The sequence below is a fragment of the Dasypus novemcinctus genome, chromosome 13 (assembly GCF_030445035.2).
Source record: "Dasypus novemcinctus isolate mDasNov1 chromosome 13, mDasNov1.1.hap2, whole genome shotgun sequence".
In the NCBI taxonomy this organism is placed as follows: Eukaryota; Metazoa; Chordata; class Mammalia; order Cingulata; family Dasypodidae; genus Dasypus; species Dasypus novemcinctus.
The window spans coordinates 34,888,245-34,911,527 of record NC_080685.1 but is presented as its reverse complement, the minus strand read 5'-3'; the positions used below and the strand labels follow the sequence as shown (position 1 = coordinate 34,911,527).

General features: G+C 37.3%; 2 protein-coding genes across 2 annotated transcripts; both read left to right on the top strand.

The window, feature by feature from the left end:
• Positions 1-2,832: 2,832 nt before the first annotated feature.
• Positions 2,833-3,765, top strand: LOC101434144 (olfactory receptor 10X1-like). Its single transcript, XM_004474257.5, has one exon. The coding sequence runs from the start codon at positions 2,833-2,835 to the stop codon at positions 3,763-3,765; it is 933 nt and encodes a 310-aa protein (XP_004474314.2).
• An 18,140-nt stretch (positions 3,766-21,905) lies between these two features.
• Positions 21,906-22,865, top strand: OR10X1 (olfactory receptor family 10 subfamily X member 1; the record flags this gene model as incomplete). The annotated part of the gene is made up of 1 exon (XM_004474256.4): positions 21,906-22,865. A coding segment is annotated over one exon (960 nt), but the record flags the coding sequence as incomplete, so codon positions are not given.
• Positions 22,866-23,283: the final 418 nt, after the last annotated feature.

Here is a 23,283-nt window from a genome sequence, read left to right as displayed (position 1 = left end):
AAGGTAGGAAAATATTCTAAATGGTTTTAATGCCTTCTACTCATAAAAAATTGATACCATATAAAAAAGGATAATTGGAGTAATATTGCATATTTTCTCCAAATCAAATCATCATCTCTCTGATTTCTGAGAGTATGTATTGCTTTTGTCAGTGCATATAGATCCATAATTAAGTATGATACAATTGGATATAAGGGACAACTTCAGAGATAGTGTAGGGTGTTTGGTACGGTTACCCGCATCCACACACACACACATTCAAAATATACCAGAAATAAGGGGGATTCTGACATTTACAATCAATTGCTGATAATTTGCCAACTGGTTATTTAATTAAAATTAAGTAAAAACTATACGAAAGGAATCCTTATTCAAGTTTTTGTTGCCAGATCTTTGCATTTCTAAAATGGCTCAGAACTTTAATGGTGGGTGTGAAATCAACCACCAGGACTGTGATTGAAGGGATAGTGTATGCTCTGTGAAATCAGACTTTTCTGCAAGCAGTGTGTCAGCAGGCACTCAAGATTTGCACCAAGGACACTGAGCCCTAGGTCTCATTTTATAATAGCAATGCATTCTCTTTTTTTTGGACACTTAGTTAATATTTCAATTTGTGAATCCATATGAAATCTTTCTTATAGATTTTCTGTAAAGAGTCAAGAAATCTTAAGAACTTTAGTGTGTAAAGTGTCCAACTGATAGGAAGAATATTTCACAAAGGCAGGAGAAAGGGGATAAGCAGAAAGGAAGTGTATAGGGTCCTTGTTTTTTTCAAGAGGGAGAAGATCTCTGAAACAGTCTAGAATGGCAGCAGAAGGCTGATTGTAGCGGAAAGTGGAACAATGATATGCAAGTGTTGATTTGAATACCAAAGAGACTCACATTAAAAGGCCTCTTGAGGATGTTCAAGGGTCATTTAGACATTGTCCCCAAAATATACACTTAGACAAGAGGAGAGAAAGCTGCTCTACTCCTCTCATTGGGAAACAATTACTCACACATAGGAAGCTGTGGAACAGTGAAAGGGAAACTGGAAAAGAGATTGGTTGATAGAAAAGGAAAGAATAGGTCAGAGGTGTTTGAATACTAATTAATGTCTCAACTATCAGTACAAAGATGCCAAAAGAATCAAAGTGAACTTATGAGGTAAAGCCCAAGAAGTTTTGTATTATTTATTAAACCATTTACAATTTAGAGCATTTTCCTCCTGCTTCTTCTGGTTCCCAGTGACCAGCTAGATTCACCTGTGGGAATGCTTAATTTCAGTGAGAACCTAAACTAATTAGAGTGCCAAGTCTGTTCATCTCTACACCCAAATATCACATACTCTACAGTGCTGAGTTACAAGGTAAAACTGAAATTGTTTATAGATTAAGCATTGTTTTTGAGGGTTACCCTATCCACCCAACATTAATTAGACATTATTGCCTTCTTAAAATGCTCTATATTGTTGAACTGCGAAGTACAGAAATATTAGACACATAGTCTCTTTCTTCAAGGAGGAAGCTTTGACTAAAGTAAAAATTATGCAATTTAGGTCAAAATGGTTGAGTTCTGGTTTCAAATCTGCTACTTCCTGGCTGTAATTATCTTATTTCTAAAATAAGTAACCAAAGCTATCCTACATACTTCCTGGCTGCCCTATGCATTTCCCTATTATGCTGTGAAGCACAAAATTGACCAACATTTGACAAAGTTTTGCAAAATATAAACAACTCTATAAATGCTAGCTATTTATTCTCTTGGCAGGTGGGGCAGGAAAACAAGAGTTCAATATGATATGAGGCTAAGGGAATGTGTAAAATATAAGGACAAGGAACAGAGAAGTTGTAGAAGTCACAGGAGGGTAAGATTAAATCAGATGTAGAATTTTTGAAGGCTTCATAGTATACTAATAGCATTTGTTTTATAGCATAGTGAACTCGGCATTGAAAAAAATGTGCAAAATCTCAATTGTTATTTTTACTATGCTTGCATAAATGCTCTACTGACAAATAATACCACATACCCAAAATAATCACTACTAATTCTAAAGTTGCTAGGGTATTATATCATCCTTTCTTCCTCTCAAAGTAGGGAAAAGGAGTCATATTTTTCTTCTTTTGTTTAAACCAGTAAAAAGAATTTATTGGGAAATGGAGGAAAGAACAGAGTTTGCTGAGAAATGGGAGAGAATGATGGAAATATACACCAAGATTTGGTGTGGGCTCCTCTAGCCAGAGAGAACTATATACTTCTTTACTATCCTTTAATATTTCAGAACTTAGTGACTTCTCCAGGAAGAGTAGTGACGTTAGACTTCTCCAGCAATTATAATCCGTTGTCCCAGCTAAGTCCTAAAATGACCAGGAAATCAACACTCAACCTTCCCTCAGTAGATATTTATGAACAATGTTCTCTGGGGAACTTTCTGTGCTGGATGCTGACTCTGTCCATTAGCTACTCAATAGTTTTTCAATGTTCAGTGTCTGATATGTGTAGTTCACTTAATGTGCCTAAATCTCCCATATCTAGTCATCAGTTTCAGTATATTTCCTATATTGTATAATTAACCAAAATATCCTTTAAAAAATTGGCGGGGTCAGGCCTTCTTGGCATATATTAAGTGATCAGTAATTGGTTGCTGAATAAAAAATGGAATGAATAATGAGAATGCACATCACCTACATAAACATGGTACTTTGCTATGTAAATGAAAAAATGTTAATTGGAATCTCTGATTCTTGTCTTATGCAATTACAATTTTCAGTTAATGATGACAAAGAATATTGATGAATTAATGACTCTGGAAATACTCACCTGTTGTTTCTTTCGATTTCAGACATTCAAACAATGTGGATCAATCAGACAATCCTGAAGGAATTCATTCTTGTTGGCTTTTCTGTTTACCCAGATATACAGGTACTCATCTTTGTAGTCTTCTTCTGTCTCTACCTTCTCACCTTCATGGGTAATATAGCCATCATGAGTCTCACTTGGGTGGACAGAGCCCTCCACATCCCTATGTACTTCTTTCTCAGTGCACTTTCCTTCTCTGAGACCTGCTACACATTGACCATCATTCCCAAGATGCTAGCAGATCTACTGGCCAAGAAGAGAAGCATTTCAGTTGTGGGTTGTGCCTTACAGATGTGTTTCTTCTTGGGTCTTGGTGGCACCAACTGTATCATCCTCACTTTAATGGGGTATGATCGTTTCCTGGCCATCTGCAGCCCTCTTAGATATCCTTTGCTTATGACCAACATGGCATGTGGACAACTTTTAGCCTCTGCTTGGGCTGGAGGTTTCTTCATCTCTCTGATAGAGACTTCACTGATATTCAGAGGCTTTTTCTGCAGCCCCAATCTTGTGAAACACTTTTTCTGCCATATGCAGGCAGTTGTGAAGTTGTCCTGTCAAGACAGTGACTTCACAGAATTCATTGTAACAGTGATCTCAGTGTCAGGCTTGCTGGGCACCTTTCTGCTCATCATCCTCACTTACATCTTCATTCTTTACACCATCTTCAGTATCCCTTCAGCTGAGGGCAAGCAGAAGGCATTTTCCACCTGTGCCTCTCACCTCACTGTGGTCATCATCCATTTTGGTTTTGCATCTATTGTTTATCTGAAGCCAGAAGCCTCAGGGGGAGACGACACACTCATAGCTATCCCTTACACTGTCATCACCCCTTTCCTCAGCCCTCTTATTTTCAGCCTCAGGAATAAGGACATGAAGACTGCTTTTAAAAAGGTGCTGGGAAAGATAGTTGCTTTGGATAAATGATCTTTGTTTACTGCTGCTGGTTTAATGGATGCTGAAATGACTTCAGGAGTCAGTGTGGCATTTACCTTATGACATCTGGGAAAACCTGTACCATTTGCCAGTTCCCAGGGGTTCAATATGAGGAACAAGTGAATAAGTCTGGGACCTCAGCCATCATAAGCATTTACTTAGCATGTGAAGGAAGTAGTCCAATGCTTCTATTTTCCAATACCAGGAGAATAATATCACTGTAGATACTAGATTTTGCCAATCAACTCTGAGTATCCTCTGAGTGGAAATACAGGGATCAGGGGTCTCAAACAATTCTGAAACCCAGCAGGGAAAACTCCATTCAATATCAAGGTCTGAGAGTCATTTTTGAATCAACAGTTTGTTCTTCCAGCCTGATGGAGTGGAACCCCACCCACTCCAGGCACCTGTATAGTGACCATACTTTCCCCAAACACTGGGGTGAAGGCTCCACCCTCTCCAAGCACTGAGGTGGTGGCCAGGACCTCTGAAAATCCTGAGGCACAGACCCCAACCTATGTGAGCATTGAGAAACATATAGTGACTCCTGCTTTTTAAAAAAATTAATGTTAGCATGCTATATCTTTTTTCCTTTCTTTATTTTTTTTTACAGTCAAGGTAACTATGTTATAGTTGCAGCGAGTTTCCTGTGAACATCATATAGTTGAGTCTTGATTTTTATCCCTTTCTGCCAATTGCTTCCTCTTAATTTGTATATATTAAGACCTATTTACAATTAAAGTAATTATTGATATGTTTGGGCTTAATTCTCTCATTTTATTATTTTTTTTTCTGTTCTATTCCTTTGTTTCTCATTATTCTTTGTGTTTCATTGCTTTTCTGAGAGTAAGAATTCCATTCTCATTTTATCTATGCTGTTTTTGAGTATATATATTTATCATAGTGGTTACCACATGTATTACAATATGCATACATAACTTGTACTGATACCGATATTTCATCACTTCAAGTGAAGTATTAAAACCTTACTTTGTTAGGTCCCTTCAGCCTCCCACTTGTAAAAGATAAGTTTCTCAATGTTTTTTTCCTACATGTATTAAGTACCAAGAGTATTTTTACAATTTTTGATTTGACCATTAAATATGATTTAGATAGTTCACAAGAAGGACAGTCTATTATATTTATCCTTATGTACCCATTCCATTGTTATTCTTTCTTATATAAGTTCCAATACTTCTTATGCTATCATTTCATTTCTCTTTTTAGAATTTCCATTCACTATTCTTTAAGAGAGGGTTGCTAGTAAAAAAATTCTCTTAGTTTTCCTTCTTCTGATAATGTCTTCATTACCCCTTCATTCTTCAAGATTAGTTTTTCTGAATACTGGATTTTTGATTGACAGATTTCTTATGTTATTGCTTGAAAAATATTGTGCCATTTTCTTCTGTAGTCTGTGGTTTCTTATGAGAGACCCATTGTCACTCATATTTGTGTTCCTTACATGTGGCATATGTAGCATTTCCCTAAATGTGTGTGTGTGTTTGTGTGCATGTGTGTGTGTGTACAGTTTCAGGTAGATGTTAGGTTTTGTTTATTTGTCTTTAGTTTCCAGAAGTTTAATTATGATGTTCTTGCATTAATTTATTCGGGTTTATGCTATTTGATGTTTCTCAACTAATTGATTCTGCAAATTTGGGAAAAATTGAGAAAATTTGTTCAAAGACTTATTTATTCCAGTAATCTTTCAGCCCCATATTCTTTCTTTTTCTCTCTCTGAGATGCTGGTGATACAAATTACAGATCTTTTGTTATTTTCTCACAACTCTCCAGGCTCTGTTCTTTTTCTTTCAGTCTATTTTCTCACTGTTACTCAAATTAAGTTGAATTCCTCTGTCTTCTCCACTCTACTATTGAACCTTTTCCCTTATTTCCTTTTAAAATTTTGATTATTGTATTTTTCATTTTTATAATCTGTATTTTTAAAATAATTTCTTTTGCTTTGCTGAGGTTTTCTATTTTTCACATGTTACAAGACATATTAGTCAGGCTTCTCTAGGGGAACAGAATCAACAAGAGCTATCTGTCAGTAATATGAGATTCTATAAAAGTATCTCACACAATGATGGGGATGCACAAGTCCAGGTTCCGCAGGCAGGCCACAGCCAGGGGCTGCAATGAAAGTCCAGTGAAGGTTCTTGACGCATTCTGGGAAATGTTGGCTGTCCAAAGATGGTCTGGGAAATTCTCTCTCAATGCTGGAATCACTTCCCCTTTTAAGGGATTCAACTGATTGGGTTATACATCACTTATTGCTGGTGGCAATCTCCCTGATTGATGTAATTATAACCAGCTATCTATGATTTACCATGGCAGTAAAGTCAATGGTGATGAAAGTCCATAAATGCCCTTGTATTACACTTAAGCCAGTGCTTGCTTGACCGAACAATTGGGCACAATTACCTGGCCGAGTTGACACAGTAGCCTAATCATCACACAAGGGAATTTGTAATTGCTCGTTAAATGAATTTTATGATGCCAGATGCAAAATCTTTGTCAGTTATAATATGTGATTCACTAAGTATCAACATCAATTCATTGTCCTTTCTAAATAAGTTGAAATCTTAGTTTTTGGATAACAAATGATTTTCAGTTGTATCCTGGATATTTCTGATATAATGTTGGAAGACTCTTGACCCTATTTAGATTCTTCTATTTTGCCTTGTTTATATTTTGCATATAGGTTCTGGTGGCCCTCCCTGATAATACGTGCTTTCTCTTAGCATGTGTACATTCTGATCCTGGCTGCCAGCAATTTTGAGGGTTCCTTGGCTTGATTTCCTGCTCTCATCACATGGAAATGTCCTTTCCTTTCTTGCTTCAATGACTTACAGGTTCTTTTTATAAGTTGTCTGGTAACCCATATTAAGGTCCACTCTCATTCAGTTGGACTATTCCTTAACTAAAAATAACCGCTTTCTAAAGGTTCCATTTACAATGGGTTCACATCCAGGTTGCAAATTAGGATTAAGGAGAAGTATTTGTTAGGATACATAATTCAACCTACCATAGATGATTTTCCCATCCCAGATTCTGTTGGCACACTACTGTGGGAAGATGAGGTCTATCTAGCTGATGTGCTGTGGGAGTTAGGCTGGTACAACAAACAGCTCTAATGGCATTATAGCTGCAGGCAGATTAGGATCTCATTGTCACTAGATATGAGTCTCCCATTTAAGTCCCTGCTGGTCTTATGCTTTCCCAGCTTTTAACCTGAGATAACAGACTCTCTCTCCTCTCTCTCTCTCTCTCTCTCTCTCTCTCTCTCTCTCTCTCTCTCTTTCTTTCTTTCCTTTTCTTTCCCCCCTCCCTCCCTCTTTCCCTCCCTCCCTCCCTTCCTTCCTTCCTTTTTATTCCTGTTGAGGGTTCCAGGTTGTAAGTTTCAGGGGGTTCCAAGGCCCAGACTTGGATATAGGAAGGATAAAAAGGAAACCTAGGAAATTCATAGTGGTATCATTCTTCAAGTCCTGAGATCTCAAAGTGGTTCACCTTTTATTAATATATTTCAGAGACCTGCTGTGAATGTCCCTTGATTTATTTTCAGGTTATTTAGTTGTATTTAGAGGTGAGGAGCAGGGAAAAGTGAGCTCATGCTATCTTGTAGAACTGGAAGAGATTTAGTTAAACATTTTTAGAAATTAACAAACTATTTTCCAAAGGGATTTGTCTTAATTTCCTAGCTGGTAAAACAAATACCATACAATGGGTTGGATTAAACACTGAGAATTATTTGCTTATTGTTTTAAAGCTAGAAGAAGTCCAAAATTGAGGCATGAAAAAGGCAATGCTTTTGCCCTGAAGACTCTAGCATTCTGGGGCTGGTTGGCAGTGATCCTTGGCTTTTCTGCCACATCACAATGCACATGCAGCACCTTTTTTCTCTTCTGTGTTCCATTGACTTCCAGCTTCTTGTTGCTCCCTATGGCTTCTCTTCCTGTGTCCAATTTCCTTTGCTTATAGGTACTTCAGCCATATTGGATTAAGGTTCACCCTCTTTCAGTTTGGTCGCGCCAATACTAATAACACTTTTAAAGGTACTGTTCACAAATGGGTTCACACTTACAGCAGCAGGGGCTAGTACTTGAACATGTCTTTTGTTGAGACATGATTAAACCCCCAACAGTCTGCCCACTGAATGCCCACAAGACATGTACTTCCCAAATGCAAAAATACGTTAATTCTATCACAACGTCCCCAAATCCTTAATCCAGTTTAGAAAAAGTAAAACAGCTCATGAAAATCAGTTTTGGGTGAGGTCCTTCCTAGGACAAAATTCCCCTCCATTTATGAGTCTGTGAAACCTATAAAGCAAAATACCTTATCTGCTTCCAATATACAGGCATAGGATAAACATCCCCATTCCAAATGGGAAAAAATTAGAAGGAAAACAGGGGTTACAGTTCGCAAACAAGTCTGAAAACCAGGGCAAACTCCATTAGGTCTCAAGGTCTGAGAGATATTTGTAGCTTGATTCTTTGTCCTCCAGGCATGCTGGAGCAGCAGCCCGATCACTTCCAAGTGCTTGTGCAGGAATCATGAACAAGCGGGAACATCAGAATTACTGATGTCAGACTCTCTGCTAATTCCAGATCACAGGCCCCATCATCTCCGAGCATAGGGTGGAATAACTCTCCCTAAACAATGGCAGGCAAGTCCTACCCTCTCCAAGTCCAGGGAGAGATGACCTGTCGTCTCCAAGTGCAGAGACAGACATACCCGTTCCATACATATGGATGGCCCTGCTCTCTTGGCCCAAGGAGATCTCTTTGGTCCAGACCTTGGCTTCCATGGTTTTGCCCCTGAAGTCATTCTTCCTTCAGCTCATCCCTATCTGTCACTTTCAAGCATTGCTTCTGTTCATACAAATTTCACAGATACTAATTCTACCTTTATAACTTTACATGTAGTTCCAGTGGGCCCAAACCATAAGACAATAGCATATTCCAAAGATCCTTCCTGTATGACTACATTTTCAATTTTGACTTCCACTGAAATGGCTGACTCAATCCATGTTCAACCAAACTCTCCTTAGCAAAGGATTGTTCAGTTAAATCCTCACATGGAGCCTTGTCCTCTGGCCACTCATTTCCTGAAAGGTCAAAGAGCCCTGATTGACCTGCTTATGGCCCTAGTCTCAGAGCACACTCTGGATAGGTTGGTAATTTTCTGAATCATCAATTGCTTGTTTCTTTTGTGCTTAAGAGTTCAGTTCTCAGCTTATCCCTTTCTCCTGCATTTCATTGTAAGCTGCAAGAAGTCAGGCTGCACCTTCCATACTTAGCTTGGAAATTGCTTCAGCTAAATATCTAAGTTCATTGCTAACAAATTTCACTTTCACTTTCACATCAGAACAAAATTTTACCAAGTGCCCTGTCCCTGTATAACAAACATCACCTTTCCTCCAGTTTCCAATAACACATTCATCATTTCCTTTTAAGGTCTCATTGGAAATAGTTTTTTTTAAACAAATTAAATTTTATTGATACATATTAATAAAGCATATGATTCATCCGAAGTGTACAATGAATGGTATTTCTATAATCACATACTTGTGCATTTATCATGTCAATCATTATTAATGCATTTTCATTACTTCAATAATAATAATAAAAAACAAACCAACAATTAAGAAAATTCCTCACCTCTCAATCTCTTTGTGGGAAATAGTTTTAAGGTCAATATTTCTACTGACAGTCTCTTCAGAGTAACTAGGCTTTTTCTATCAAGCACTTCACATTTCTGCCAGCCTCTACCCATTACTAAATTTCAAAGTTTTTCCCAAATTTTTAGGCATTTGTAATAGCAGTACTTACATTCATGAAAAAAAAACCTAACTGCTTTTCCTAACTGCTAAACAAATACCATACACTGGGTTGGCGTAAAAACAGGGGATTTATTGGATCATGAGTTTGAGGCTAGCAGAAGGCCAAAATTGAGGCATTAACAAAACAATGCATTTTCCCTGAAGGTTCCAGCATTTTGAAGTTGGCGTTCAGTGATCCTTGGCTTTTCTGTCACATGGCAAGTCCAGTGAGCATATTCTTCTTTCTACTCCAGTTTCCTTTGACTTCCAGTTTCTGGCTGCTCCCATTGTCTTCTCTTTCTGTATCCAATTTTCTTTTTTATAAGGACTTGAGCCATTTTGGATTAAGGCCCTCCCTCATTGAGTTTTGGCATAGTGTAACAAAAAACCTCTTCAAAGGTCCTACTTACAAATGGTTTCAAACCCACAAGATTGGGGGGGGGGTGGACCTGGATATGCCTTTTGTGGGGGACAAGATTCAGATCCTAAGAAAATTATAATATTTTATAGTCCCACAGGCACTGTGTGAGATTTACAGTTCTTTCACATAGTCACGATTTTTATTGCCAATCATTTCTCATTTTAGATATTTAGACATTCTAAAAACTGGGTAGTGGAATTGCATTGCTTTTTATTTGTATGCCCTAATGGTCAAAAATGTTGAGCATCTTTTCAAGTACTTTTTCCCATCCATATATATATATATATGTGGTGTATATATACATATATATATATATACTTTGATTATGTGTATTCCATTAAATACATGTACCAAAGACTTAAATCTTTAGGCCCACTCTCCAGTTCGTTGGACTCACCAGAACAACTAACAAAATGATGATGACAGACAACATCCATCCCAAAAAAGCAGGGAGTATCTACAACTGCAAGCAAGATAGTTCCATCCATCTGCCTCATGGAATCTAAGCTCCTTCTTAATCAGAAACAGAGTAAGAATCATTATCCTAAAATCCTCAAGACTGTGGAATGAACCAACATAAGTTGGGAATGCAACTATGAACTAAAGTAAACTTAATAATGTTCTAACAACAGAAGAACTTGTAACACTGATATAAAGGCAGTGGCCACCAGAGGTTCTGAGGGGAATGTGAGGGAAGAACAGGTATAACATGAGGCACTTTGAGGACATTGGAATTGTTCTGAATGACATTGCAATGACAGATACAGTCCATTATACATTTTGTCAAAACCTATAAAAATGTACAGTGTGGAGTATAAACTATAATGTAAACTATTGACCATGGTTAATAACAATGCTTCAATATGTGTTCATCCATTTTAACAAATGTACTACACTAATCAAAGATGTTAATGGGGAAAAGTGTGGGAGGGGGAAGAGGTGGGGTATATGGGAATCCCCCTCTATTTTTAATGCATCATTTATGTAATCTAAAGCTTCTTCAAAAAAATTTTTTTTTTAAATTTCATTGTCAAGTTTTGGGGACGATGATGGAATAGGAAGCTCTAATAGGACTCGGTCTTTCCACCAAAACAGCAATTAAACAGGCAGAAACTGCCAGAAACAACTATTTTGAAACTTCTGAGAATCTTGAGACCAGAAGAACATTGTACAGCATCAAGGAAAGAGCTGGAGGAAAGGGCTCACAAATTATTATAAAGAATTTTAAATTTCTCTATGCGGTGGCTACAGGAACCCATGCCACACTCTCATAGCAGGCTGCTGTGGGGTCCAATTCCTATCTAGCTGCTGGAGATAGAAAAGGACATAAAAATCCTTTTTCTCAAGAATGTGCTGAGCATGGCTGATCAGCGATAGTGACTTTTTTTTTGTCAACAAGTGAATCTCATTTTTAATGATTGTCCTTATTCTTGCATTTTTTCTCCCTCTCCATCTCTACCTCCCCTTTTTTTGTCTTTATTTTTTTAATGTTACATTCAAAAAATATACCCCACCCCCACCCCCATAGTGACTTTTGATTACCATATTTTGTTGGCTGGGTCCTGGCTCTGAAGGCAGTTATAGTTTCAAACCCCGCCCAAGACAAAGGTGGCAGTAGCCATTGTTTCAACCCTCCTGAGAGAGAAGTGGAGGCAGTGGAGATTTAAAGATGCAGCACTTCTTCATGGCTGTGGGGGAAAGTTACCTGAAAGTCTTTATTAGCTGGACAAGCCAAAATAGGTCAACTTTGGGAGCCATCAGAGAAGGGTTTGGTGCCCTTCCTGACACCTTCCCCAGGAAACTTTGGAGCTGGTCTGCCTCTTCTTAGTGGGTCACTGGCCCTGATTGACTGGAAAGGACAGCCTTGGGAGAATATTATCTGGGGAGACTCTCCTCCCAGAATTTGCTTTCCAGGCAAAAGCAGAATAAGACAATAAAAGGAGTGCAAATTTTGTAGGGGAGGACAGTCTGGGACAAAGTTCTGTGGGCTACAAATATCCAGAAGAGGGAAGCCTGTCCCCTGGGAAACAAAAGGGAAAAACCAAACTCCTGCAAACAGGGGAACTCCAAAACAACTAACAAGCAAAAGCCCAGAGCAAAACAGGCCCAGAAAGACAGGGAGAACAGACATCCCAGCAAGTAAATCTCAGAGTTGACATTTTAAGACATTAAAATGTACAATGCACAATAAAAAGATTACAAGACAAAGAAACAGGAAATGATGGCCCATCCAAAGGGAAGGGGATAAAAATACAGAAAACAGCAGTGAAGAAAAGAGAAAATGGATACATCAAGCAAAGCACTTTTTAAAAATGATCTTAAAAAGGCTCAAGGAATGGAGAATACAGAGAAAAAACTAAAGGAAGTTAGGAAAAGAATGAACAATATAAGAGTTGAAATAAAGAAATAGAAATTTTAAAAAGGAACCAAATAAACTTGCTGGAGTCAAAGACCACTATAACTGAAAAGAATGCCCAGGAGGGTTTTAAGAGCAGACAAGCTGGCAGAAGTCAGTGTTCTCACAGACTTGAAATGAGTGAGGGTGAGGAGCAGAAAGAAAAAATATTAAAGGAAAAATAGCTTAAAACAATTATGAACACCATCAAACACACCAATATTTACATTTAGGGAGTCCCAGAGGGAGAAAAAAAAGAGAGAAAAAGGCAGAAGGAATAGCCATGAAATAATGACAAAGAACTTCCCAAACTTAGCAAAAGGAGGGAATATGTACATCCAAGAAACTCAGAAAACACCATACAAGATAAACATAAAGAAAAATATACCCTATCATATACTGACTACACTATCAATTGCAAAGGATAAGGAGGAAGTTCGAAAGCTACAAGAGAAAAGCAACATCTTATGTACAAGGGAGTCCCAATCAGACTGAGTGTCAATTTCTCAACAGAAACCATAGAGGAAAGAAGACAGCGAATTGAAATACTTAAAGTGTTGAAGGAAAACAAGTGCCAGCCAGGAATTTTATTTTATATCTGGCAAGATTCTCTTCCAAAAATGGGGGAGAGTTTAAGACATTCTCAGGGAAAAAAAAAAAGAAAAACTGAGGGTGTTCATCACTACTAGGTCAGCCCTACATACAATGCTAAAGGGAGTTCTTCAGAATTGAAGGAAAGGACAATAGACAGTGGTTCAATGGCAGAAGAAATTCCTGTATTGTCAGTAGTGACTTTAAATGTAAAATGGATTAAACTCTCCAGTCAAAAGGAAGATTGGAAGAATAGATCAAAAAGCATGACTCTACTATTTGTGTCTGCAAGAAACTCACCTTAAAGTCAAAGATACAAGTAGGTTAAATGTGAAAGGATGGAAAAATATATGCCGTGCAAGTAGTAACCAAAAGAGAGCTGGAGTTGTTATACTAACAACAGATAAAATAGATTTTAAGTAAAAAAGCAATTACAAGAGACAAAGACAGGCATACCTACTGATACAGGAATCATTTCAACAGGGAAATGTAACTGTTATAAATATATATGCAACTAAAAGCAGAGCCCCAAAATATATGAAGCAAATACTGACCAATTGAAAGGATAAATTGATAGTTCTACATTAATATTAGGAGACTAACACACCACTCTCAATAATGGATCGATTATCTAGTCAGATCAGTAAGGAATTATAGGACTTGAATGATACACTTAACTAACTAGACCTAACAGACATATATAGAACACAGCAACCAATGAAAACAGTATACACATTCTTCTGGAGAGCACATAGATTACTCTCCAGATAGACCATATGCTGAATCACAAAACAGTTCTCAAAAAATTAAAAAAATATTGAAATCATGCAATGTATTTTCTTCGACAGCAGGGGAATGAAGCTAGTGATCAATAACAGGGAGAAATGGAAAATTTAAAATATGTGGAAATAAATAACTTGCTCTTAAATAACCAATGGGTTAAAGGGAAATCAGAAGTGAAAACAGAAAATATCTGGAGGCAAATGAAAATGAAAATACAGCATATCAAAATACGGGATACAGCAGAGGCAGTGCTGAGAGGTAAATTTGTAACTCTCAAGGCTTAAATACAAAAAGAAGAAAGGCTTCAAATCAGAGACCTGAATCCAAATCTGAAAGAAATAGATTAAGAAGCGTAAACTAAACCCAAAGTGAGCAAAGGAAGGAAATAACAAAGATTAGAGCAGATATAAATGAAATTAAAAAAATTAAGAAAAGTTGGTTCTTTGAAAAGATCGATAAAATCAGCAAACCTTTAGCTAGACTGACAAAGAAAAAGAGGGAGGATACAATTAGCAAAAATCAGAAATGAAAAAGTGTGCATTAGTACTGACCCCATGAAATAAAAAGGATTATAAATTGATACTATGAACCAAAGTATGCCAATAAATTAGATAGCCTAGAGGAAATGGACAAATTCTCAGAAACATGCAAACTACCTACATTGACTCAAACACAAATAGAAGAGCTCAAGGAAACAATTACTAATAAAGAAATTGTACCACTAATCTGAAACTTCCCAAAAAAGAAAAGCTCAGGACTAGACAGCTTCACAGGAGAATTCTTCCAAACCTTCCAAGTTCCAAGAAGACTTAACTACAATTCTGCTCAAAGTCTTCCAAAAAAACTGAAAAGAAACACTCCCTAACTCATTCTACAAGGCCAACATCACTTTCCCACAAACAAGATAAAGATATTACAAGAAAAGAAATCTACAGAATAATATTTCTTTTGAATATAGATGCACCAATCCTCAACAAAACAATAGCAAACCCACTCCAACAGTATATTAAAAGAATTATAAACTGTGATCGAGTGGGATTAATCCCTGGTATGCAAGGTTGTTTTAACATAAGAAAATCAATTAATGGAATACAACACATTAACAGAATGAAGGCAAAAAAAAACCAAAAATGCATGATCATTGTATTAGCCAAAGGGGTGCTGATGCAAAATACCAGAAATTGGTTGGTTTTATAAAGGATATTTATTTGGCATAGAAGCTTCCAGGCACAAGGCCCTAAAGAGTCCAGCTCAAGGTAATTTCTCACCCAGAGTTTGTTGCCACATGTAGACAAAAGATGGCAGGTGATGTCTGCAAAGGATTCAGTCTTTCTCCTCCTCCCAATGCTCTGTGGCCCCAGCTTCTTCCATTCTCAGTCGCAGGCTGGAACAAGTCTTGTCTCTTTCTGGGGCTCCTTTCTCTCTGGGTTCAGCAGCTCTGCTCTCACCACAAGGCCACTATAAACTGTCGGGCAAAATAACTCGTCTCTTGTCCCAGGGCCTGTGCTGTGTCTAATAGGGCCTTCTCTCTTTTCTCATGTTAACTGCTTCTCCATGTGCTTACTTCTGGCCTCCAGGATCAAAAACTCCAAACTCTCTCTTCTGCCATGTAGTTTTCTCTGTGAGTCCCTACTCACCAAGGGGGCGGGATTTCAACGTCCTACTGACTTGGCCCAATCAAAGCCTTAATCATAATTTAATCAAATGAAAATGAAATCTCTGAGTCCAATACAATATAATATGCCCATAGAAACCGATCAGTTTACAAATATAATCCAATATCTATTTTTGGAATTCATAAACAATAACCAAACTGCTACAATCATGTCAATCAATGCAGAAGAGGCATTTGACAGAAAACAGCACTCTTTCTTGATTAAAAAAAACAACAACACTTAGAACACCGGGAATTAAAGGAAACTTCCTCTTAAAGGGCATATATGAAAAGCCTACAGCTAACATCCTACTTAATGGTGAAAGACTGGACAGTTTCCCTCCAAGATCAGAAAAAAAACAGGGATGCCCACTGTCTCCACTGTTATTCAACATTGTACTGGAAGTTCTTGCCAGAGCAATTAGGCAAGGAAAAGAAACAAAAGGCATCCATATTATAATGGAAGAAGTAAAAATTTTCCTATTTGCAAATGATATGATCCTACACACAGAAATTTCTGAAAATCCACAACAAATCTCGTAGAACTAATAAATTAATTCAGCAAGGGGTAGGATACAAGATTAAAACCCCGTAGTGTTTCTATACATGAGTAATGAACAATCAGAAGAAGAAAGCAATAAAAAATTCCGTTCACAATAGCAACCAGAAGAATTAAATATCTAGGAATAAATCTAACCAAGGTTGTAAAGGACTTGTACACAGAAAGCTCCAAAACATTGTAAAAGATATCAAAGAAGGTCTAAATAAATGGGAGAGCATTCCGTGTTCATGGATTGGAAGACTAAACATTGTTAAGTTATCAATCCTACCCAAAGCAATTTATAGATTCAACAAAATTTCAAAAACCTCCTTTGCAGTAATGGAAGTCAATCATCAAATTTATATGGAAGAGTAAGGGCCTCCAACAGCTAAAGTCACTTTGGAAAAGACGAATGATATCAGAGGACTTACTCTGCCCTATCTTAAAATTACTGTTTACAGTAATTACTAATTAAAATTATAAATTACTAATTACAAAGTCACAGTAATAAAAACAGTATTGCACTTGGATAAGGACAGACATATAGACCACTGGAATAGAAATGAAATCTCAGAAAACAACCCTTACATTTACAGCCACCTGGTTTTTTTTACAAGGCGGTAAAGATGACTCAGTTGTAAAAGAATAGTCACTTCAACAGATGGTTCTGGGAAAACTGGATATCCATTTGCATAAAAAGAAGGAGGACCCCTATCTCATACTATATATGAAAATCAAATCAAAATGGCTCAAAGTTCTAAATATAAGAGCTAGAACTACCAAATTTCTAGAAGAAAATGTAGGGAACCATCTCCAGGACTTTGAGGTAGGCAATGGTTTCTTAGACTTTATACCCAAAGCACAAGCAATAAAAAAACAAAATAGATAAATGGGATCTCATCAAACTTTAAAACTTTCGTTCCTTGTAGGACTTTATCATGAAAGTAAAATGACAACCTACATAATGGGGAAAAATATTTGTAAACATATATTAGTAAAAGACCAATATCCATACAATATAAAGGAATCCTTCAACTTAACAACAACAAAAAAAGACAAACAGCCAAATTTTTAAAATGGGCAAAAGACTTGAACATATACATCTCCAAAGAATATACACAAATGGCCAGAAAGCACATGAAAAGATATTCAATATCATTAGGCATCAGAGAAATGCAAACCAAAACTATAATGAAATACCGTTTCACACTCATTCAAATGGCTGCTCTTAGAACATCAGAAAATAATAAGTGTTGGAGAAGACATAGAGAAATAGGAACATTCATTTATTACTGGTGGCAAAAGAAAATGGTGCAGCCACTGTGGAAGTTGTTTTGGCAGTTCCTCAGAAAGCTAAGTATAGAACCACCATAAGACCTGGCAATCCCACTACTAAAAGAATTGAAAGCAAGGACTCAGATATTTGCACACCAATAGCCACAGAGGCATTATTCACTATTGTGAAAAGATGGGAGCAACCCAAGCATTCCTCAAAGATGAATGGATAAATGAATGTAAATACATACAATGGAATATTATTCAGTTGTAAAGGAATGAAGTCCTGATACACTCAAAATAAATGAACCTTGAAGACATCATTTTGAGTGAAATAAGCCAGACATGAAAGGACAAATATTGTATGACCTTACTGATTTGAAACAATTAGAATAAGCAAACTTTTTGTCAGAATCTAGAAGATAGGTTACTAGGGGAAGGTAGGGATAGTGAGTGGGAAGTTAAGGCTTAAAATGTACAGGGTTCCTATTTGGAATAGTGGAAATGTTTTGGTAATGGATGGTGGTGATGGTAGCACAACATTGTGAATGCAATTAGCAACGACATATGTATCTGAATATAATTAAGAGGGGAATTTTTAGATTGCATATACAGTAATAGAATAATTTTTTTTTAAATCCATGGAACTACATTACACATTGAGCCCTTGGTTAAACCATGGGCTTTAATTAATAGTGCAAGTATAAAAATGTTCTATCAATTGTAACAAATGTTCCATATCAATACAAGGTGTTGTTTATGGGGTGGTATATGGGAATCCTGTATTTTTGCATGATTGTTCTGTACAACTTCTCTAATAAAGAAAAAAACTCATTGTCATCATATGAATCTGATCATTCTGATAGTTTGAAACATTATTATTTGATCTATTTTACATAGTTGTTGCATAGTTGGAAGTGCTGGAGTATTACAAGATATTACACCCTACCATGAACTGGAATTCCAACTTTGCTCCATGGCACTTTCCCTGACCACCCTACTCCAGGTTTGCTTTTACATTAACTGATTGTTGGTCATTGTTTTATCCCTCCTTACAGTACAGCGATGAGGCATGCCATCTTCTTTCCTCTACTTCATTATAAACCCTTGTCAAAAGATATCATCTTTTGTATCTTATACTTTTCTTCTTCCACAGTGCTTAGTTCAGCTTTTAACACACTGTCGACCTTTCTTAAATACCCAGGGAGGGAGTCAGTATTTGAAAGAAAAGAGTAAATGTATTCACGGTGAGCAGGAGAATGAATCGAATGAGCAGCTGCCATGCAGGTTCTCACTCACCCCTTCCTGCCAAAACAAAATTTATGAAGTGGTAGGAAGCTTTATTCATGGACAGGGTATTAACTTTGAAAGTTTGAAATCCTCAAAGATTCCCTGAAGAATTTTATAAGTCACAGGTTAAATAGAGCCCTGTAACTAATGAGAGCCAATTACAAAGTAGGGTGAGAAAGTTTTCTGCCCCCTCTGATGGCAAAGAGGGAGAAATCCCCTAGGGTCTCCTAACCAGAACCAAACCTCTAGAGTTGAGAAGTTTCAATCCCTGATGATAAGCAGACAAGATAGCTATACTGTTAGGAGCAAAGGCCATAAGCCATTTTAATTTAGTGGGTAGTGGGAGCTAATCACAGCAAATATGGCCCAGCCTCATAAATCATGTCATAAGACCTGAAAGCTGTAGAAAGTTTTAGCTTGCATGAACGCAGACCCTTTTAGTCTCACTTTCCTGCTGGCAAAACTCAGGAAGGAGCAGAGATTTTTATTTTACCAGGTCACTAAACTAGTGGTGGTAAAGTTAAGGATCCAGGTTTTTAGGCCGTTGCTTTCATAGCAAGTTGATCTCTGCCTCTTTTGAGTGGAGAACAAAGCATGCTTCCAACAATATGAAGACTGTCTTGGAAAATTATAATCCTGACAGGAATAGGCATTGGATCCCTTACAAAATACACAAGGTAGGAAACTATTCTAAATGGTGTGGCTACCTCTTCTCACTATAAAAAGAGGATTCTTAGGGTAAAAATTCATATTTTCTCCAAATCACCATCTCTCTTGGACTTTAGAAAGAGTGTATATTTTTCATCTGGGGACCTATATCCTTAAACTTTGACATAGTACAATGGATATAAGGGAGAAATTCAGAGCTAGGGGAAGTTGGCTGGGTATAGTTACTCCCCACACATACACAATCAGAATATGCCAGAATAAGGAGAATTCTTACATTTGCAATCTAATGTTGATAATTCATGAAGCGAATATTTAACAAATAATGAAGTAAAAACTTGTTAATATGGAGTTATTTTCAAATTTGTATTGCTGGTTCTTTGCATATCCAAAATGGTTCAGAAATTAATGGTGGCTATGAAAGCAACCACAAGGGATATGTTGGAGGGGATCACACATGCTCTGTAAAATCATATTCTTCTGCAGCTAGTACGAGAGTAAACGCTCTGCTTTTGCCCAAAAGACACCAGGTCCAAGTTCTAGTTTTGACAATATATTTTTCCCTTCAGGGTATTTAGTTAAACTTTCAGTTCTTTAATCCATGTAAAATCTTTCTTATAGAGTTTCTATGAAGAGTCAACAAAAGATCTACTGATGGGAGGAATTTTTCACAATGGCTTGGGCATAAGTAAGAGGGACGCATATAAGGCCTTACTCTTTCCAAGAGGGAGAGAATCTCTGAAACAGTCTGGAGTGACAGCAGGAGGCTGAATATAGGGAAAAATGGGACAATGATATGAGTGTGAATTTGGATACCAAAAAGACTCACACTGAAAGGCTTCATGAGGATGTTAAAGGGTAATTTAGACTGTCTCCAAAATATATATTTAGTTAAGAGGACAAAAAAATTATTCTATTGCTGTCATTGGGAGACAATTATTCACATATAGGAAGGTGTAGATATACTGAAAGAGAGAAGAAAATGGAAAAAAAATGGGTTGATAAAGAGAAAAGATTCGGGTGGGTATGTTTGACTGAATTTGGGTCTTATCAGATTTAACAGGCCAAATGAAACAAAGGAACTTATGAGGTAGAGCACATAGAAGATTTGTATTATTTATGGAACCATTTGTAATTTACAGCATTTTCCTACTGTTTCTTCTGTCTCAGGATCATCAGTTAGATTCAATTATGGGTATGCTTAATTTCAGTCAGAACCCAAAGTAATTAGAATGGAAAGTCTGTTCATCTTCACACCCAAAAATTGCATGATCTATAGTGATGAATAACAAAGTAAAACTGAAATCGTTTATAGATTAAGTACTGTTTTTGATGATTATCCCCATCCAACCAACATTTATTGGGTATTATTACCTTCATAAATTGTTCCAAATTACCATACTGGGAAATACAGATATGTGTGATATGTATGTACTTTCCTCAAGGAGGAAATCTGTCAAATAGAAAGAATCTACAATTAAAGTCAGAACAGTTGAGTTCTAGTTTCAAATATGGCACTTCCTAGATATAATTATCTTATTTCTGAAATAAGTAAAATGGCACTGCTATCACATACATTTCAAGACTGTCCTATGTACTTCTCAGTTATGGTGTGAAGAGCAAAAGGCACAGTATTCAAAAGAATTTAACAAAATATAGACAACTGCATAAATGCTAGCTATTGATTACCTTGGCATGTGAGGCAAGAAAACAATAGCCCAATATAATACAAGGCCTAGGGAAGGTGTTACAAAAAGGACAAGGAACATAGAAGTAGAAGCCAGAGGCTTCAGATGTAGAATTGTAAAGGCTTCATAGTGACTAAATGGCATTTATTTTACAGGACACTGAACTTGGCAATGAAGAAATAAGCAAAATTTCAATTGCAAGCATAAAGGGTCTTTTTTCCAATACCATCCACATAACCTAATCAATCACTAGTAATCCAAGGGTATTATGCTATATTCCTTCCTCACTCTCAGAGTAGGGGCAAGGCAGCATGTTTTTTATTTTTATTTAAGATTTCAGTACCTAAACGGCTTGTTCAGGAAAAGACAGTGGTTAGTCTTCTCTAACAATTGTAAGCTACTGTCTAAACTTAGTCCTAAAATTAGTAAATCCCATTCATGAAATGGATATTGCCATCCCAGGGTTCACAGGATGGAGGAATAAAATATGAATTAGAGTGGACTTACTGGTATTCTAGTATAGAACTATTGTGACTCTAGCAATGGAAGAAATTATATCATTTATATGGGGAAGTGGCCATGGGAGTTGCTGAGTCCAGGGAGAGGGAAGAGGTGTGATAAGGGGGCATTTTTGGGACTTGGAGTTGTCCTGAATGATACTGCAGGGACAGATGCTGGACATTATATATCCTGCCATAACCCACTGAATGGACTGGGGGGAGTATAAACTACAGTTTAAACTATAATCCATGTGGTGTACAGTGTTCCAAAATGTATTCACCAAATGCAATAAATGTGCCACACTGATGAAAAAGAGGTTGTTGACGTGGGAGGAGTAGGGTGAGGGGAGTGGAGGGCATATAGGTACCTCTTATTTTTTTTAATGTAATATTTTAAAAAAATAGAAAAAAAGAATATTCCTACAACATAAATAATAATAGTAATAGTAATAGTAATAATAATAATAATAATGGTATGTTGATGACTGGAAATACTCACCTGTTGTTTCTTTCAGATTTCAGACATTCAAATGACGTGGATCAATCAGACAATCCTGAAGGAATTCATTCTTGTTGGCTTTTCTCTTTATCCAGATATACAGGTCCTCATCTTTGTAGTCTTCTTCTGTCTCTACCTTCTCACCCTCATGGGTAATATAGCCATCATGAGTCTCACTTGGGTGGACAGAGCCCTCCACATCCCTATGTACTTCTTTCTCAGTGCACTCTCCTTCTCTGAGACCTGCTACACATTGACCATCATTCCCAAGATGCTGGCAGATCTACTGGCCAAGAAGAGAAGCATTTCAGTTGTGGGTTGTGCCTTACAGATGTGTTTCTTCTTGGGCCTTGGTGGCACCCACACTATCATCTTTACTTTGATGGGGTATGATCGTTTCCTGGCCATCTGCAGCCCTCTTAGATATCCTTTGCTTATGACCAACATGGCATGTGGACAACTTTTAGCCTCTGCTTGGGCTGGAGGTTTCTTCATCTCTCTGATAGAGACTTCACTGATATTCAGAGGCTTTTTCTGCAGCCCCAATCTTGTGAAACACTTTTTCTGCCATATGCAGGCAGTTGTGAAGTTGTCCTGTCAAGACAGTGACTTCACAGAATTCATTGTAACAGTGATCTCAGTGTCAGGCTTGCTGGGCACCTTTCTGCTCATCATCCTCACTTACATCTTCATTCTTTCCACCATCTTCAGGATCCCTTCAGCTGAGGGCAAGCAGAAGGCATTTTCCACCTGTGCCTCTCACCTCACTGTGGTCATCATCCATTTTGGTTTTGCATCTATTGTTTATCTGAAGCCAGAAGCTTCAGGGGGAGACGACACACTCATAGCTATCCCTTACACTGTCATCACCCCTTTCCTCAGCCCTCTCATTTTCAGCCTCAGGAATAAGGACATGAAGAATGCTTTTAGAAAGGTGCTGGGAAAGATAGTTGCTTTGGATAAATGATCTTTGTTTACTGCTGCTGGTTTAATGGATGTCGGAAATGGTCCTAGGAGCCAGACTGGCATTTACCGTATGACCTCTGGAGAAGCCTACATCATTTGCCTGTTTCAAGAGGTTCTATATGAGGAACAAGTGACTGAGTCTGGGACCTCAACCATCATAAACATTTACTTAGCATATGAAGGGTGTAGTCTAATGCTTCTGTTTTCTGCTACCAGGAGAATAATATTGCTGTAGATACTAGGCTTTTGCCAATCAACTCTGAGTGTCCTGGACCATTTGGGGAGTAGAAGAAGAAAGAGTGTGGAAGGAAATGATAATCATTTCAATCAGATATTTAAAAATATCTCCTGCTGCAAAGATTGAAGAATTTGTCTAGGAAAGATTGTGAGACACTGTGTTGTACTTCTCAGGAGAATTA

Coding starts and splice junctions, on each gene's coding strand:
- LOC101434144 (XM_004474257.5), top strand. CDS start 2,833: ATGTGGATCAATCAGACAATCCTGAAGGAATTCATTCTTGTTGGCTTT.